This window comes from Anopheles coustani, chromosome 2 (assembly GCF_943734705.1).
Source record: "Anopheles coustani chromosome 2, idAnoCousDA_361_x.2, whole genome shotgun sequence".
Classification (NCBI taxonomy): Eukaryota; Metazoa; Arthropoda; class Insecta; order Diptera; family Culicidae; genus Anopheles; species Anopheles coustani.
The window spans coordinates 90,684,990-90,704,363 of record NC_071289.1 but is presented as its reverse complement, the minus strand read 5'-3'; the positions used below and the strand labels follow the sequence as shown (position 1 = coordinate 90,704,363).

General features: G+C 44.9%; 1 protein-coding gene across 1 annotated transcript; it reads right to left on the bottom strand.

Moving 5' to 3' along the window:
* Nucleotides 1-14,810: 14,810 nt before the first annotated feature.
* Nucleotides 14,811-19,065, bottom strand: LOC131262976 (intraflagellar transport protein 122 homolog). The gene is made up of 7 exons (XM_058265086.1): nt 18,925-19,065; nt 18,631-18,861; nt 18,003-18,567; nt 17,050-17,939; nt 15,874-16,980; nt 15,405-15,804; nt 14,811-15,337 (listed from the first exon to the last, which is right to left on the bottom strand). The coding sequence occupies exons 1-7, from the start codon at nt 18,987-18,989 to the stop codon at nt 15,086-15,088; spliced, it is 3,510 nt and encodes a 1,169-aa protein (XP_058121069.1). The 5' UTR covers nt 18,990-19,065; the 3' UTR covers nt 14,811-15,085.
* Nucleotides 19,066-19,374: the final 309 nt, after the last annotated feature.

The following is a 19,374-nucleotide window of genomic DNA, read 5'->3' as shown; positions in this document are numbered from 1 at the left end:
CTCTCGACCATTCGCGATCGCGCGATCGACGACCCGCAGACGCAACGCGTGAAGATCGTATCGATCGGGAAGATAAACAAAACAAAGCTCGGCTACAGCGGCGGCAAACAAAAGCACGCGTCCATTCATAAAGCGACTCTCGAAGCGAACTGGCCACGGTTGCCGTTCATTTTGTATTTTCCTACGCGCACGCCGCGCAGAGATGCTGTGAGTGACCGGCGTGACCAACGTGAGTGCTGCTTGTACATAACCGCATGGTTGGAAGGGATGTCGAGCATACAAGCATCGGTAAATATGCTGTGACAGCACTGAAAAGTAGGCGTGACTTCGAGCTCCTCACACGGGATTTCCTTTCGTCTGGTTGACGCTTCCTCACTTTCCACGGCGCATGTTTCCACCAGCCGCACGTTCTAACGGCCGTTCGGATTTTTCCTGCCAAGGATTCGCAGCACCATTCTCGCCGGCCGTAATCAACATCCTGCGGGCAGAGCGACGTATTTAGCCACCAGTTTATCTACGGTGTATGTGTGCGGGCAACGTTCTCGTTCTGTCCTGTCCTACGTTCACCGTAGACTTTCATTTGTTTGCCAACGCTCCCGTTTCGGGGAACTTCCGCTTCCTGCTACCGAAAGTTCATCACACCGACTGGATTCCGGAACAACGCAGAGGGGAAAGACAAAAATTTGGTATGTTTTACCCGAGCTCGGATGTTGAATGTTGCACCTTCGGTGACGGACGGTGTGTTTCGTGTTCTACCCCATGTAGAGGGGTGCTTCAATGAATCGCGATCCCCGGGAGACGAAAACGGGAAAATTCAATCCAATTACCAGAAGGGAATATATAATGATCGTACTACGGGCGGCTCTTTAGCGAATCGTTTGAAATCTGCTTATCAAATTTAAGAACTTTAATGCAGACACGGTCGTGACGGTAGATTTTTAGCACTTTCCCGCTCTCTCTTCTGAAAACAGTTTGTTCGCGCTGTTCTGCTTTGCATTTGCGTTTCAAGTGAAAACTTGCCGAATTTTCAGCACCTTCCACCAGTTCTGGGGCAGTGTCTTATTCAGTCGACTTGAAAGTTGTACAGCGTGATTTTATAAATAATCATTTTCTTCGTATTTTGAATACCTGTTGAGATTGGGAAACGTTTCGTATGCATAAACACTGGATCATATCTTCTGAAGAGTTCTTTGCGAAAAGTACACTTTCCTTACCAAGAAGAGTTCTTGAGCTTGATAAGTGACATTATTGTGTCTATTATGAGAATCTTTACGAGGAGAGCAATAATTTACCCAATTTTGTATGCTTTCACTAAAATCAAGTAATCATCATTCAACGAAAAACCATTGCTCGGTGGCTCGTGACAGACGAAATTAAATCACTATTTGAGCAACTAATTCCTGTCAGCGCGTGTAACCATTCAATGTGACCCTTCCTTCGCACCTACGCACACCTTCAATGCACGTGACACGTGGCGATGCACGTTTCCGGGCGTGGGTAATTAGTTATATTTATTTTGCACCCTTCCACCACCCGGCTACGACGGCGGCTTCAAAGGTGAGGGAAAACGGAAAATGCTTTATGCGAATATTGCGTTACAAAATCAAGTCCCTCACCGACTGTTCGCCGGATGCGCCGTCGATGTCGAAGGGCCGGGAGTGTAATTCAATTTGCTTACTGTCAAAATAGTTACACAGCATCAAATCACGGCGGAAGGTAGCAAGCTTTGGGAATTTTTGTTGAGCCGTAATAAGGATAATTACAGCGTGAGCGTGCAAGCAGAACTCGAGGCATCGTTCGTTCAATTTATTCAAACATTGGACTATAATTTTGCATACTGTTGACGTGTGTTCATTCCATGCGAAATCTCGAAAGAACTTGAATAATTTATCTTAACCATTAACTTTGTTAAAAGTCAAACATATTTTCCTATTTTCCCGATGTCCTCAACTCCTTACCTAAACCCATTAAGATCCTTTTCGATAATCGAAAGACCAAACGCGCGATGCCATCCAACCACTCGAAGCTCCTCCCGATCCTCCGATTACCATAAATAATGGCCTCGCATTTAAAAATCGAACGACAACTTCAAACATCGTTCTAACATCTTGTTTATTGCGAGATCGGCTGTAGCTCGATAAGAGCTGAGCTCTAGGAGTAATAACGACTGTACATTCTTACATCATTCCAAAACCCTACCATCGGATGGAACTTCAAAATCCCACGGTTTTCGGGCTTCAAGCTCTGGTCAGCCTGTCGCCGTTACTTAGGTGAGATAGGAGAAGCCAATCTCCGAGTGGATCCGTCATCCTTGAGCTTTCGTCCATCAATAAATCCTATTAACAATCGATTATACAAGTGAAGCGCTCCGACTAATCGTTTCGGAGGTCGAACTGTTCGGAGGGCTGCGGAAAACATCAACCTGCTACCCCGTGGCAGCCTCATTCCAGAAGTGGACATCACTTTTACAACCCGCATACAGCTGACGACGGCCCGAAGACAGCTGAATCACGGCGCAGAGATGAGGAGGGAGAGAAAACCAACATAAGGTAACAAAGGGAAGGTGCCCAATTTGACGACCGTTTGACGCCACCTTCACCATTGGGTGGCACAAATCCAACGAAACGGCCCGTCCCGCAGCGGGATGGAGGGACTGTTTTATGTTGAGGTGTCAATAAAACTGATAGCCCGGTGGTGCTGCCGTGCCGCGCTCCCTAACCCCTTTAGGAAGGTGGTGGAAACAAAATCCTAGACTTGTAATCCACCGGCTCCTACAACATTTAAACACTTACCAGTGGTTTTTTGTTTCCCGATTTCTGAAATAGAGAGGATTAGAGTAGACAAAACGCGACGAAAAGCAGCGAAAGAGTCGTCAAAGTGCTAGTAGAAGTCCCATCCCATCCTTGGAGGAGGATGAGCACAGGTGGAAAGGGACGCCTGAGTCGTTTTGGAAGAAACATTTACGGTTATGTTACGAGCAGCAATAATAAAGATATCGCTCCAGGTTGTGGCACAAGTCGCTGGACATTTTCCTTATGAGTTTCGGGGCATTGTACGTGTGTGTGTGTTTATATTCCACCGTTGTCCTGCTCGTCGTCGATTAATTTTTTCTGTTGTTCATTTCTATTTTACGCCTCCCATAAACCTATCTGACTTTTCATTTTATTTTCCATGTTCACTTTATTCCTTGTTGTCATTTGTTATTATTTCTCTCTTTTTAATGTCCTCACCTTTTTTTCCCTGTTCTCCGCAGTCAATTCGCAGCACCACCAGCCCCGGTTCTTCCTATGTCCACCTTGGTCTTTCTATTTGGCTAATGTTTGTTTCTTTGATTTGCTACGGACATTAATAGCGCTAATTTATAATCTAGCGTGAATGCCCGCGGAGCCAAAAACTCCTATAGAATATGAAATGTGTTTTTCCACTCCAGCTCGCAGCTCGGCTAGCAGATTATTCGGTCTCGTGTCTGGAGCTTTGGGCCTTATAAACTCACCCACCCACCCACCCACCTACCAACCTCGGAGGTGGTGGATCGAATTGATTTAGATGGAAAAATCGACAATATCGCCCGATCGACGCAATTCGCGCCCCGCGCTGACACGGGCGACAGGTCATTTGTAAGATGTTTTTTTATTATCATTATCATTCTTCCCGTCCCGGGTCAGGCCCGGGGAGCAGTAAACGTGAATCAAATATTATAATCAATCGCAATGAAACGGCATACGACGCGGCCGGAGTGGACGGCGACGACCGGATGCTGATAAAACTTACGACTTAACTGATCGATCGCCGGGTTTCGGGAAACGACCGTTCGCTTGTTTTGGGGCACTCCAGTTCTCTCGGGGTTGGTAATATGTTTAATGGACAGCCGAGTCCATCATATTTCATCCCATTTCACTGCATTGTAACGGTGTTGGGCGTTGGAGGACATGGCGTGAGAACTTTCGGTGATATTTACGAACTTCCTTTGGCTTGTACTTTTTTGGGATGAAGGAAGCTCAATCAATGTAAATCATTTATCGAGATTTTTTGGTTTTTTTAAGGTTAATTGCCCAACGAGCGAACCCTGTATGTAGTTTGAAGATCGGTGAGTCGTTAAAATAAAAATATTCGTTAGGATCACCTTCTTCCACACAAGCATTGCAATCATTTAAACTGAACCGTTACGGAAGTTATAAACATCAATGTTAATGACACTATTTGGGAAATAAGTTGTTAAACACTCACATCCAACTTCATCTAGAGCTTAAAACTCCCCCAAGACAACCGAGTACATACTTTCCAAGCCCACCTCCTCGAAAAAAGACGTCCAGATTGAGATCGATTGCATTTCACTCACATTTGGTTGCACTGCGTGACAAATGGTCACCCGTATTAATCACGAGCGCGAGCATGAATGTGGAGCAAAAGCGTCTGGCAATGGACAGTCTTGCAGTAGACCCGCTCCAAACACTTCGAGAGAACAAATATGTTTTCTCTGTTGGCCGATTCCTTGGTCAACATTGATGTGGGTTAGGTGTTAACGACCACTAATTCATCAGAAGAGAAGTTCGTAACGAAAGGAGAAATTGCACGTTGAAATACATAGTCAAGCATCCAAGTGGAATGCTTAGAATTGATACTTTCTACTTAGACGAGTGTGAAATGACTCACTACAAGGCTAGGACTTCACACAAGGGGGATTTTGGTTAAACTACGACTACTTCACAAAAAAGCGTTCAAGCATCTGCTCGAAATCAATCGTCAATATGCCCAATTGAATCCCTTATTCTCCTCCAGACAACCGTCCAGGTTGTTACTTCCTTCAAGATTCCTCCTCAAAAATATGCTACACAATAAACTTCCCCCAGCGAAAGCAAACGCGATTTGGCAAAAAGAAAAACCCCTTCGCAACATTTGAATATCATTTCTGAACCTGTTTGAAAAAATACGCAAAAGTCCTTTGACGACTGCGTGAGTCCTTACGAAACAGAAAAATAGTAAAATCAAGCCCCGGTAACAAAACGCCATCGGAAGTCAATCCTTACCGGTTAATCCTGTCCTCAAAGCAAGAAGCCAAGACCTCTCGACTGTATCGCTGTCTGCTGGTAGCCAGCTCAAAAAAACCCCAGCTCGCAAGCATCATCTTCTCGTGTGGCCAACGGAAAATGTGACGTGTGCTCTCTTCTTTATGCTTTAAAATCCTTTCCGATTTTCTACGGATCACAGCAATCGCAGCACTTAAAGCGCACAAATTATGACGCAGACGATGGGTGCGATTTGTTGTCCGACTGCGAACGCAACGCCGACACAATTGTTATCAACAACCGAAGGCATTCCGGGCAGCAAGGAAGCCTCCCTAATTTATTGACCATGCAAAATGGCCGACCCGAGGTGCAACGGACGCCGTCGCTGTCGGCGTTTTGGTTTTCATTGGGCGCACGTACTCTCGAACAGGAGTGACCAAGGGTAAGCTGCCCTGTCGAGGATTGCGTCGATTCAATGGTACGTAAATCATCAATTTCAACGCCGATCGTCTCTGGTGAACTTATTCTTCCTTGCTGAGTGTGAAGCGAGCTTCTACAAAACTTATTTGGTACTTAAAGTAAGTGGGAATTTAAACCATATTTCGAGATGATGCTCGAGACCTACCTGACAGCCTACGAACACCTTCAGTGTTGAACTTCACTTTAAACTATAATCATAAATGTTGAAAATTCTATCTCTTAGTTACTCCCATCCTGTATATCATACAACACCACACCCAAACATGATATCAAGTTTCATAATTTTCTTGCTCAATCTATTTTTAAACTTATAAATATTCCCAAAAAAATATATAAACGCTGTGACTATTTGGTACACCTTCTGTAAAGTGCACTTGGCACTGTACACCTTTGGTAGCAGGAATCACACCGCCATCATCTTCCTTCCATGCTGGCCAACTGGTCACGAGGGCGAAAAATAAACCGAACAACCGGCACGGCGGCCGACACGACTTCAGAGCTGCAAAGACCGCGCGCGACGACACACACGCCCGGCGACGAGCAATGAAAATCGTAAATTATGTTTATTAATAAATAACAATCATAAATTTCCTCATATTTGCATTGTGCGCCCGTCCGCGCGAATGGGCTGGTGTGAAGTAGTTGGGAAAGGAAGGGAGATGGTGTACATGCGGGAGGTTAAAAGGGTGGCAAAAGTCATTCCTGGCCCGCGCTATGTGCATCCCTCCATCGGGGAACATCATCGTCGGGGTTTATTTTACGTCGGCAAAGTTCGGAAGGACAACGGGCAGCAAATAATCCACCAGACGAGATGCGCCACGTTCTGTGGCGTTCGGTGGTCGGAAGGAGAACAGAACTCACTCGATCGATCCGGGGAGAAGTTGCGAAGATCAAAAATGTAGCTATCAGCAACCCAAAGTAGTTGCCTAGAGTCACAAGGAATGTAGGAACATTGTGAAATAATTGTTCATCCCTTAACTGGAGTTGCAAATTTTTGTGAGTTAGTTTTTCTTTCAAATTTTCCATTTTTATGTTGAACCCTAAAGTGAAATTTCTATAATAAAGTTGAAAACTTTAGTTGAAAAATAAAATTGTTGATTGTTCGTAAGTCTCTTGGTTTATATGTTCATTTATACAAGTGAAATATTATAGCTTATCTAAGTTTTATAAATTTCGCCACACACTGTACTGTTGCGCGCTAAAATCCGGATTCTCTTCACTTCGACGCGAACCGAATCGAATCGATTGCGTTGGAGGCTGAAGGAAAGCGAGAAAAGATCGTTGGCGCAACAAATTCAGTTCCCCGCGAACCCACACCCCTCAGCAACTTAGTGCTGAAGGTGAGGAGAAGGGAAGTGAAAAATCGACGATCCGAAAGAATTACACCAGTAAGCAGGAGCGGCTTTAAATAATAACAATAATCGGTAAATCAACCTGTAAACATGGGATTTTATGTGTGTACATATGTTAAACCCTTTTGATCGGTTATTACATACGGCCGGCTGCATTGCCGACGCACCGTTCCGGGGGACAGTTCCGTTTTGGTTTCACATTTCCCGACCGAGGCTCGAGGTTCAATCCGGTGGCCCGTCAATCCGCAAAACCGCTGGCCCATTCCCCCGTTTCCAACCGTTCCAATGAAGTATCGGTTACATTGCCATAGCAGGCCATGCCAGGCTGCATTCAGCAAAAGATGTACGAACAACCATTACAGTTCTTTTCCCTATGCGATCGGTCGATCGGAGACGATGTGGGTGTTGATCACAATGCGCTACCCGTAGGTGTTTGTTCACACCTATCAATACGTTGCACAAACTTATGGCAATCGGTGGGACAATCGACTAGTTCCGAATAGATAAACGTAAAATATAAACGGTTTATAATATACCCGAGTGAACAAATTGAAAGGAACCTTTGGTAATAATTTGTGCATCTACTTGCCGTCGTTAGCAAGGGATCTTTATGACTTCCTCTGAGCGAAAGGAAGTTTTCCAATGATCTAAACACAACCATTTCATCCAAGATGAAAACAAAAAATAGAAAGCATTCAAATTTGTTGTCTCATTTCCATGTGTTATAAATTGCTCTACAAAAAACAATAATCACAAATATTGGAAATCAACAAACGCAATTCACTTAAACTCATTTCTTTCGATCAGTTGCTTTACAAACACACCACTCCATAAGTTGCCAACATTATAGGAGTCCTCCAGTGCGTACTCGAAAGAAGCGTCTCAATAAATCGATATCCATTCCATTCTAAAATTTCCCCAATTCTACCAGGTACCTTACCGATCGAAAAACTACTCCAATTCTCCGTTCAACGCTTGCACAACCATTTCTGATTGAAATGCAACGCACGAACCGACACCCTGTGATGCGTTCGCCAAACGTAGGAACCGTGCGGCCATTGTAACGGCCTTCCCGCCGCGTTGATTATGCGTGTTTGATTGCACCGAAGGCAGCGATGCATCGTGGTTGTGCATACAATCAATTTGCACCACTGCGATGCCATTCCCGATGCACGCACGTGCGCACGATTTCGCGTTCCGATTGCACTTTGAACTTTTTTGTCTTTTGATGAGCAATATGATTGGTAAAAAATAAACCGGTACATACGAATCTTTACCAGCGTTGTTCATTTCTGTGGGGCAAGAGGATTAGGTTCGAACATTGGTTTGGGTTCTATCGGAACACTAAACTGTCCATCAAGGAATGACGATTTGATTGGGAAAATACGGGAAGTAGGAGTGTATTTATTGTTTGCAAATTTTCCTGTGATTGACTTTCTCTTATCACTTATTGTTTATAGTTGCATAAGTTTTACTAAGTATCGGTGGTGTAATATAGTTCAAACATTATAATTGTTAAGTTTAAATCGTTCAAGCAAGAAGACAGTTAATATTTAAATTTCACGACAAGGGTTGCGACTATTCCTTCCCATATTCAAATCACTCAATCAACTCAAATATTTATCGTTCATCTTGGTTTAATCTAATAATTGCCACCGCCTTGCATCTAGTCTCGGTAACAAAACCCAACGCTTCCCAAAATCCACCCAACACAACGTCCGAAACGGAAAAATCTGTCGGTAAAGGCCGCGGTTCAGCGTACATAAAAAGCACCCTTTTTATTATTGGGATGCACACACTTCCCTGACACAGGGCCAGAGAGAAGGAAAAGCGAGGCATGCAGCATAACCATACGAATTAGCAACTGTTGTGACAAGTAAAGTGATAAACGTGGCAACATTTTTCCCCTTTTTTCCATCCAAAGCGAAACGATGGCTCTGAATGTTGGCCTTTTGATTCCGAAATAATTACCGGTTCGGTCAAAGCCCAACCCGGACTTTTTGGCTCCGGTAGCAAACGGCCCTATCTGTGGCCCCTTGGCGGAGGCTGGGAACGTAACCGCCTGCTCATTAAACTGTCACAATAATTACAAACATCAGCGTCAGGGCGACCACACATTTCGGCATCGCTGCCCATCCGACGATTGTCGATTGTGATTGATTCAATTACATCGACGTATCATGATTAGATTTCGTACCGAGGCAACGGGTCGATAGTTTCTTGGCAGCCTTTTTCCAATACGGAAGCCTTTCGGGTCCTTTTGATTCCATATGTTACGGTGGTGGTTTAGGCTCTCCCTCGTAAAGCGTTTAAAAGTTGTCAGAACGAACCAACGTCCATGAGGGTTCACGTTTTGAACTATTTTTCTCTACCCCGGATGTGGGTGGTTTGTTGCAAGGACAATCTGTTATCGATGGTGAACCAAACCCTTTCAATTGAGGTGAGAAAAAGGAAGTTTATATATGTTTTATAAAACTTGTTTAGTGATAGATTCAATTATCAACATATAGTAAATAACAGAAATAAATGTTCTTAACAACAAACATCGTAGAATATTCTGCGTTACTATTTATTCAACAACACATTTGTTTTGTTTCCATTGCTATCCGATTGTAACAAAACAACCAACTGTTATAGTATAACCAAGTAGATTACCCGACCGACTAGTATATTGAATAACAATTCTTTTCAGTCTCCCCACCGAATCTGAAAACAATAAAAAATTCATACCACGAACTGCTCGCTTTCTCTCCATTTTCCCCCCAGCGCCAGTAACATCCGGAACTTTCTTTCCTTCTTTCGGAAGGAAACCCTCCCGGTTGGGTAGTGAAATGTAGTATCTTCCCAAATTACCGGTTGCTGTATGCGAACCTCCACGGACGGCCGCCATTGGAATCCGGAGCCGAGAACAGATTTTTCCTTATAAATATTCATTGCGCAACCGTGGCAAACGAAAAGAAAACCGTGGGTGGATTTGTCGGGGGGCGTGGAAAGTAAACTCGAAACGTCCTTTCGATTCCTCACGGAGTTTTACCGAACCGTTTTTTTTTTATTTATCTCTAGGGCCATCGCAAACAAAGACAGGTTTCCAGCTAGGAAAAAGAGATACGAAAGAGTCCTTCGAGCAAATAGTACATTCCCTTGGCATCTGTATAGATTCCGTGCCCGCCGTGGAGCCCGCGTTTCTTCGCTTGGGCAACGATTGGCGAGCGAAAATGGTGAACAAAAGATTTTGTTTAAATTGAATCAAATTGGGCGATTGCTTCATCAGAAAATACAGGAACAACATCCGCCTTCGGACCCGGTTCCGGGTCTGTTCTGTTCGGTTGGCTGACTACCCGCTGGGATTAATCCACCGGAAGACTCACTCGAGAGGAAACACTCCGACCGTCTTTTTCACGAGGGAAAACAAAATAATAATGTTGTTAAGGAATGACAGAGCAGTGTGCCTTGATTTAGAATCATTTAAGAAACACAAATTTACTAACTTGCGATGGCTGAATTAAAGCTACCAATTTGTTTAGATAAGTTGTGAAAATTATTCGAGTATTTTTATGACTCTGGTATAGAAAACGCCATTAGTAAACTTCTTACTTATATCATACACTTGTTCTGTTTCGTATCGATCGAAAACGTATGGGACAAGGCCACCGAATGACGAAAACATTTCTCACAAAAGTTCATCAGGGTCGTGTGGCGCCAATCAGAACAAATTGTATACGTTTACTTACGCATAAAAGATGTTCTGGGAAAAGTTTTCCAAGTATCCGACTTTTCCATCGTCGATCTTTCTTTCAGCAATCTTGTCAATGTCGTAAACAAAGTTATCTTTTCTGCTTTGTGTGAAAGATTGAAGCCTTGAAGCAGTAGGTCACCTGCTTTCATGAAGAGCACGTCCTTTTTCATCGGGTTCCAAAAAGAGGGTACCTTATGCATGCCATACGTGCCCGTTGTTTCCTCCAAAACACAACCAACACATCAAACGCACCACCATCCTTGCTGATTTGTGAAGTTTATCTGTATTCAATACCACCGTCGGTGCCCCATGTATCCTTCTTTGTCCCGGGAGTGGGGGATGCAACCAACCGTGTAACAACCGCACCACACCCCGCACAAATCCGATTATCTCGGCGTGTCCGGACGTCGACGAATAATTCACCGTCCACCCTCTGTTTCACGGCGGAATCACACTCGCACCGAAACCCGGCTCCTGTTTGACATGACGAAAAAGTGACGAAATGACGAATTGATTCAACCATTCCCCGCTCGGAGGGTGGCCACCTTCGATTCCACCGTCCATGATTCCTCCCCGCACGGAAGGATCTCCCGGGCATCGTCATCAGTGGCGTGATTGTGCCATCACACGGGCAACCGTTTGAAGCAAGGATGAATGGGAAATCAAATTACAATATTACGCACGCGAACGATACCGCGACGTCGGGGGCTTGATCCTGGCGGTTTGCCGACAACGTCACATTGGCAAGGACGATTTTTCTACCCTTCTCCCGACAGTCCCGACATGCATTTCGGTCACAACTCACCAACCCTGTGTCCCGGATGGCTGAACGTCTTGTTTAGTTTACAATTCAGTGAATGCATTACACATGTTCGCATTTCTGTCGGCATTCTGTGTCACCAAGCTCGTGTTTTATGTCTTAAAAGAAGAGCATTTGGTTTGTTTACCTAAACTTTAGGTACTGTGTGAATACAGTCAATTCTATCCTAGATACACGAAGGTCGCTTTAATTAACATGTGTTCATGTCGTTTATTCAAGATTGTAATTTGAATTTGGTTTAGAGATTAGAAGAGGATTAGGATTAAATAATGATTTTGTTTTAACCAATCGTTGAAGTACAATAATCTGAATGCATTGTACATAATATTTGTGTCTGTTGAACAATATTGGCATGTTTTGGTTCTCTAATTTCAACTAGAAAAGATTTCACATACAGTAGAACGTTGATCATCCCGGGTGGACCTCGAATAATTGACCTCCCACTATACTTCAAATAGACACATATTTTAAAACCTTTCGAAAACACTATTGACTTTTTATGTCCACATTAAATCCTCGAAAAGAAGCAACAAAACCCATGGCTTAACGCTTTTCCAATGTCGTGGGAACTGAACTCCTCCCAAAGTGTATCCTTTCTAGACACTTGACTTGCGAAAAAGTGGCGAAACAATGGATTGGCGGCTCGATTGTACAAAACACATATCCTCGTGTAACATTTTCTGTGACGATGTTCTCACAAGCGCCGGTTATTCTTCAGCGGCAAACAATGCTCGATTTAAATGTCCTCCGGCAAGGTCCTTACTTTTCCCAACGAGTGTTCAAGGGGCAGAATTGCCTAACCACACCGTGCCAAAGCAACAAACACACAATGGTGAGAACAGGGCTCGTTGTTGACGTGGAAAATCTCAACGACTTCGGGTATATTTTTGGTGCGTCCGTAATCCCGGATTAAAGCGATAGTAAATCTCGCGGTCGCCGGGAACATTGTTCTGTAGAAGCGGTTAAAAAAATGTAGCGACTTATCCGGCGGGGCCGACATGATGCACGCCTCCGGCGGAAGACATTTCGGAACAATTATCCTGGCGCATCCGGGCCTTCCCCCGGTGTCTCCCTTCGAAGAGTTCTAGTTTTATTACAGTAGTACTTATTTAATGGACTGCCTATTATCAGCCCCGCAGGATTCCCCGGGTGTTGGCGTTGAACAAGCGACACGTGGCACGTGGTGTAAACAATGGCACCTTACCTCCATGCCTTGTCGTCCTGCGGAACGCCACGTGCCGCGCTCGAGGATATGAGCATTTTATTATGGAAGGAAAGAATACGAGTGCAAGTAGATACAACACGAAATAAAAATACATGACGATTGCTAAATGATGATCCTATGAGTTCCCGTTGTGGCTTTTTTATTACTTTCTCTTAGGGAGTTCACGTACACATCAATGGCATTGTGGGTCAATCGCGACATAATGTAGAGAAATCGTTGAGAACATTAATCACAGTAAAACATATTCTCGTTTCAATTGGAGTCCTGATTTACTCCAAAACGGATTCTGCTCTTTCAATGACCTTCAACATATTTACATTAAATGTTTATTAAATATGCATAGAATAGAAATGTCAAATTGCAAAGCGTAAAATTATCGAAAACATATCGCCCACATCAAATCGTAGTAGTTCATTCATTCGGAAAAACGATTGGCACCCTCCGATTTCAATCGAATTGATATTCCATCGATATGCCAATCGTCCCCATCGCGTCGCCCTTCTCCCACCCAAGCTAGTGGGAAACTTGGAAAGTTTTTCCACTTCAGTTGAAAAGTTCCCTCCAGCCTCACTCCAGTAAAACGAAAGCGATGTGCTGGTTAATCGACCGGAATAAATATTTTATCCATATCCGGCCGACGGATTTCGGACGATTTGTTACGATTTTATGTGAAAGTTTGTTGCTGGCTGGCCATTTCCCCGGCCCCAGCACAGTTATGGGGAAAAGGGTCCCGTGGTGTGAAATATTTCCTATCCATTTTGCAGCCCAACTTTGTATATCCCGGTTGTACGAGCTGGTTGTTGTGGGAATTTATACTCGAATACTCGTCCTACCATTGTTACGGTGGCATCATAGCAGAGTGAGGTGGGTTAAAATCGATCGGCACTATGTTGCAATCATGTATGTTTGCCGCAGGTATGCAAAATGGATAAAGAGGTGTGATTTTGGGTTCGTTCGCTGCGGCAATCATCACTTTGCCGGCATCATATTGAAATTGATGATAATCATGCGTAAGTGTGGGCAATTTGAATTGATGAAATACTTCTCCAGGGTAATCATTTGCATCGTTATGAGTGCCCAGGCATCAACGGATTTTTACAAACTACTTAAGAAGAATTTTCTAAAAATAAATAAAAATTCCTAAAAATGAATTATGAAACGAAAATGTGTTAAGTAACTGAACCGTTTCAAGTTAGATTTTACAAACAATTTTTGCATAAAAAGACAACCGTCTTAAATGATAAAACATAAAGATAAGTTGATCTGCATCATACTTCGAAGAAATCTTTGTCTTACCGGCTACGAGATCAATGTACAAAGTGTGCACATATTTATTTTCGAAGGATTCTCTTTGCTTTAATGGCACCAGCGCAAACCCACACAGAAGAAATCTACACCCTCTTAGGCACGAACTCTTCACGTCAATCGGAGAAAGCCTCAAGCACATCCTGGCCGAGTTTGAACAAAGGGTAAGTTCTCAGCTGTTGGAACAAATTTTCCCCATCAACACCTCGAGCTTCACACTTTCTGTGGAGAGGGCGAAATGGATCTTTCTAATCGCTTGGAGGTATGTATTTTATCATCCAACCCACATCTGCTCTTCCGGAAGAGTTTCAGTAGCGTTTCCCTGGATACGGGTGGGGAAAAAAACATATACCACACTGACACGTTAAATGAGAAATACAAATTTTCATACCATTTATCGTATTGTTTGATCATCGAGCCCGGGTATCATTTATCGAGAGCAAAAACACTGGTTCGGTCGGTATTCCCGCCTCACTTGCTCTGGCGTGGCCTGCCTTCCGGTACGGAAGCGTAATTAGGGGTAAATTTACAAAATTCACTGCACACACACCCACATTCACTGTTCTGTATGAATTTCCCTGTTGTTCCCAGAGACCAAACGCTGGGCATGAAATAATCCAATTTACCAATACGTTTGTTGAAAAAGAACGAGGATTACTGTTTTGCCGCAATGATTGAGATCAAAAGGAATGCCACTCCGCAGGATTAGACGTGCCGAATGATGCAAATCAGAAACGAGTTCCAGTTTTTTTTTAGTTTTTTAACAATTTTTTATTCATTTAAGTAATTCTTCTAACGAGAGAATAATGAGAAATTATAAAAAAAAATCAAAGGCTTATGAAAATTATACTAATATTTTTATTTAACATCAGAGGAATTTGCTTCTTGAAGGTTTCGGACGGAATAAAACCTAATCTTTCAGTAAGGCATGAGTTATGAATATAGGCGTGAGTCAATCAATAAATATTTTAAATTAAAACATCTTTGTACCGTTCTTTATGTGAAATGTAAAACTGGAATGATGAAAACAGGTTGGGTTTCACTCAAACCCATAAAGCTTGTGCGACGATTCACGCACATCTAACATTATAAGTGCACTTGATTAAATCTAACGTATATCCACACTGGACGGAATGGTTTCCTTGGTGTACGAGATCACACTTAGTTCATAAGACTCTCGTCCGAAGTGCGACAGAAAGGACAGTGGCCCTTCTGCAAAAACTGTAGTTCAAAGTCCTCAGAGTGAAATACCTGGTTGCATTCGGAGCACACGGTAATCTGTAGCTCGGGCAGAAGGTTGCGGTAATAGCGCGTCGCTAGGGGTGCTGGTCCTCGTACGATGATAACTTCCCGCGGATCGATCGCTCGCAGTGCTTCGCGATCGAGCGTCGATGGGTATGTATCGATTATATCCTGGAATGAAACGCAAAACACATAAGATGAAAAGCGGAACATTTACGCTATTATAAGGGTATATTACCTCCTGTATAAATTGATCCTGTTGACCATAGTTAGTACTCTTAGGCGGGGCCAGCAGAAGTCTCTCCGCATCCTGTTCGGTTATTCCATTCTCCGGCATAAACTCTGCCAGTGGGAGAATCTCGAACGATACGTACGAGAAGACGTACTCCTGCTGGCAATTGGGACATCGATTGCCGTGCAGATGTGGGCTATAGTTGGAGCATTTGTAGCACATGGGCAGAAGCTCTTCCGGGTCATTGAAACCACCCGGACATGCACGGCTTGTGATGTAGCTGATGTCCACCTGTTCCTGGATACCGGTCGGTACCTTCAACGATTGCAATTTGTTGTTGACTTGCAGATGGAGCTTGTTAGCGCCGAGTACCTTTGCTTGCTTGGAAAGGGTGTAGTAAACGGCACTAGAAAAAGAAAAAGATACAGATCCCGGTAAACTCTAAAATGGCCTGTTTCAAACCACCTTTACTTACAACAAACTGATTCCTTTCGGTGGGATTGTCCCATTGATCTGATTGACAACAAACCGGCTTGTGTTGAACAGTGTCAACGGCGGGCTGCTCGTAAACGGTTCCTTCAGGTACGAGTTGATCGTATTGTACGCGTAATAGATCGAGGAAAGCTTCAGCAGTGATCGATACTCTGTAACTGACGTATCGTGCGTCTCCATGTTCGCCCCGTCTGCGAGCAGTTTCAAAGCTTGCTTCGCCCTCAACCACGTGTAGTACCCGGCGTCAAGGTATCGTTCCTCCGAAACGGCACATTCCACCAGGTTTCGCAGCAGTTTTGTCGCTTCGTGCGGTTTTCCCGCGAGTATGAACGCCTCGTGGGCTGAGATAAACTGATCCGACTCGGCCAGCCAGTGGGCGTGCTGGAAATGTATTGATGGGAGCACCTTCGGTAAATGCTCCGCCAAACGAAACGCTTCCGGCCAGTCGCGCGCTTCCACATGCAGCTGAACAACCTGTTCTTCCTCGCCAAGCTTACGATAGATTTCTGCTGCTAACGGTAGTGCTTTGAGGCGCCGTAGATGGCCTGCGATTAGTTCGAGAGGCGTACGTTCGGAAGCTGCCAACCGACGGCCGATATCGAGCAGCACGTCCGCCCAACCTTGCTCGGCCACGATCTCAATCGCACGCTCCGATTCCCCGGCGGAAAGTAGCAGCTCAGCGGCAGCTCGTGGTTCATGCACCGAACAAGCCCACTCTGCACGACGTCGGATAAGCTCCTTGCGATCAGCGGCGCTACCTTCCTTGAGGAACTCCTGCGCCAGATCGAACATACGCAGATCGCTGTACATCGCCAAGGCTTTGCTGTTGTTGCCTGATTTCTGATACAAACGGGCAGCTTCCTTAAACTTGCCCGTAAACGCATACGTATCGGCAAGTAGGACTTCTTTGGACGTATCACCACGTTTTTGGCGCTCCCGCAAATCGCTGATCAGCTCCAGCCATGGTAGATTTCGCACCTTTACATAAGCATCACGGGCGACCTGGTAGTTGAGCGCATCGAGAGCGGCTTGGGCAAGCCCTTCCCAGTCAGACATTGGTACACCCAAACATGCCACCTGATAAGCGTCCCTGCAATCGAGAAAAAGGTTATCATTTCAAGCAACTCATGTTGGGCACCGGATTAGAAATGTTTCTTACTCAAAAAGTCCCGCTTCTACAAACTGCCACATGGTTGCACCGAGTGCAAGTGGCACGTTGCTCATCACGTTTCCTCGGAGGCAAAAAGCGGTTGCCCCACACAATCCAACTACAACTCCCAGCATCGTTTGAGGACTTCGGGGAGGAAGGGATCCAACACGAACGCTCAACCCACCGGTCGTGTGCGAATAGCACAGCATCGACTCGAGGTGTGTGTTCCAGGCGACCGAATTTACGCTTGCATCCTGATACAGCATCGTATCGTTGATAAGATCACGTACCACAAGCCTCCCGGCATCGTCCACCACGGCCAGCTTCGTACGGGAAGCGTTCAAATCGAGGCAGCGCACCGATGACAAGACCGTTGTCACCAAAATTGGCAGTGAATTGTCGAGGAAAATACGCCACACTTGCCCACTTTTCAGTCCAAGCAGAAGGCCCTCACGACCGGCCGGACCACCCGTAACTTTTATGTACCGGATGAAGCTGTCCATCATCCACTCACGCTGCATGGTGCCGTTAAAGTCCAGACTCTGTAGCTTCTTCTCCTGACACAGAACGAGATGTTGGGCGCACACGACCAGCAAGCTACAGTCAAACTTTTTGGCAATCTTCTCCTTCACCTTGTAGTGCATCGGTTGGTTTTCGGCCGAGCTAAGTTCGTACAGGACGACTCGCTCCGGAAGCTGCACCGCTAGCCGGTTGCGATAGATAGCGATCTTGTGCACCAGATCGCGACATTTGATGCGGACCTTCTGGCCGGACACGAGGTGCTGAATAATAACGTCGCACATGTTCTCTCGGAAGGCATAACGCTCGCGGTAGAGCGCGTGGACGGTGTTAAAAGCAAGGTTGTAACATCCCAGTGTACCGTCTTGGCAGCCGACAACCTGTAAAAGGGAAATAAAACATTCGTAAAAGATAGCACCCAACAATACATGCACAATGCGTACCACACAATTCCCCGCCGGATGCACAGCCGAGGCCCATATCCACGAATCGTGCTGCTCGCCGAGCATTCCCAGGCGGATTCCATCTCGAGTGAACAATTGCAGGGTTTTATTGCAGCCAGCCACAATAAGAAACTCGCCGTTCGGGAAGAACGTGAGACAGAGCGGATCGAATCCAAAGTTTCGTTCCTTCCCAATCATCTGACCGCCGAGCGAGTAGAACGACAGCATCTGGCTCCAGTCGATCACGCACAGAATGTCCGACGAGCCCGACGTGGCCGGCGGGTTCCAGGCCAACCCGAACACCGGACTGTTCACACCGCCCGGGCGGTCGATTTTAATCTTCTCCTCGCCGGCCTTGTTGCGTATCGAGATCGTTCCATTTGCCAACCCGAGCGCGATGTACTGCCCATCGTTCGTCCAGGCGCACGCGTTAATGCGGGCGACGGACTTGTACTTCTGCACCGCCTTTTGCTCGGGTGACCAGAAAGAAAAATCCGATACGGCACACGAGGCCAACTGGTGCGAGATTGGGTTGAACGCCAAACATTGGATAGAATCGTTATGCCTGGAGTGGGATGAAAATGAATCTGTACCATGGGATCGAAAGAAATGTTTTCCGCTTACTTACGAGTACTTCAGCAATCCTTCCAGCTTTTGGGTCCATATGATAACCGTTTTATCGGCACTTCCGGATGCAAACTTTTTGCCATCCTTCGCGTACGCCACACAATACACGGTGTCCTTGTGACCCTTGAGCGAGTTTATCAGGTTGCCATCGATCGGATCATATACGAGTACCTTATCACCTGCACCGACAATCAGCTGCAGACCTTCCGGATGGTAGCAAATCGAGTGAATGCTGAAAACGATGAACAGACGGCAATGTTACTACTGGCACAAGTAGGTTTTCAAATGTGCTTACCTAGCAACATCACTTTTCTCGGTGGAGTCGTGAATCTTCTCAACCCATTTTGGTATCGCCCGCATCCTTTATTCACCGATAATCTACGTTTTATTCCGTTTTATCGCCAAAGCACCTGCAAAACAAACGCCATTGACAGGATTGTTTATTTTCTGCGAAACCATAGCAACCACCGAAAGTAGAGTTGTGCAATTCCGATTCAGATTCATGAATCTGAGTTATTTTGGGCATCATTTTAGAGATTCATGAATCTGAATTATTCTTGACATCATTTTAGAAATTTATGAGTCTTTTTATGAGAGATTCATGAATCCCAAAGATTCATGAATGTTGAAAGAACAGAGCAGTAAAGACCACACAATGGGTGGAGAGAGGGTCATAAAGATTCATTATGGTTCCGTAAGATTCATCAACTTTTGAAGAATTGAATCTCAAAAGATTCATGAATCA

Bases quoted from the DNA above. Each gene is read 5' to 3' on its own strand.
- LOC131262976 (XM_058265086.1), bottom strand. From the start codon at position 18,989: ATGCGGGCGATACCAAAATGGGTTGAGAAGATTCACGACTCCACCGAG. The intron at 16,981-17,049 runs GTAAGAAACATT...TCTCGATTGCAG, and splicing joins GTAGAAGCGGGACTTTTTGA to GGACGCTTATCAGGTGGCAT. The intron at 15,338-15,404 runs GTAATATACCCT...GTTTCATTCCAG, and splicing joins AGGATCAATTTATACAGGAG to GATATAATCGATACATACCC.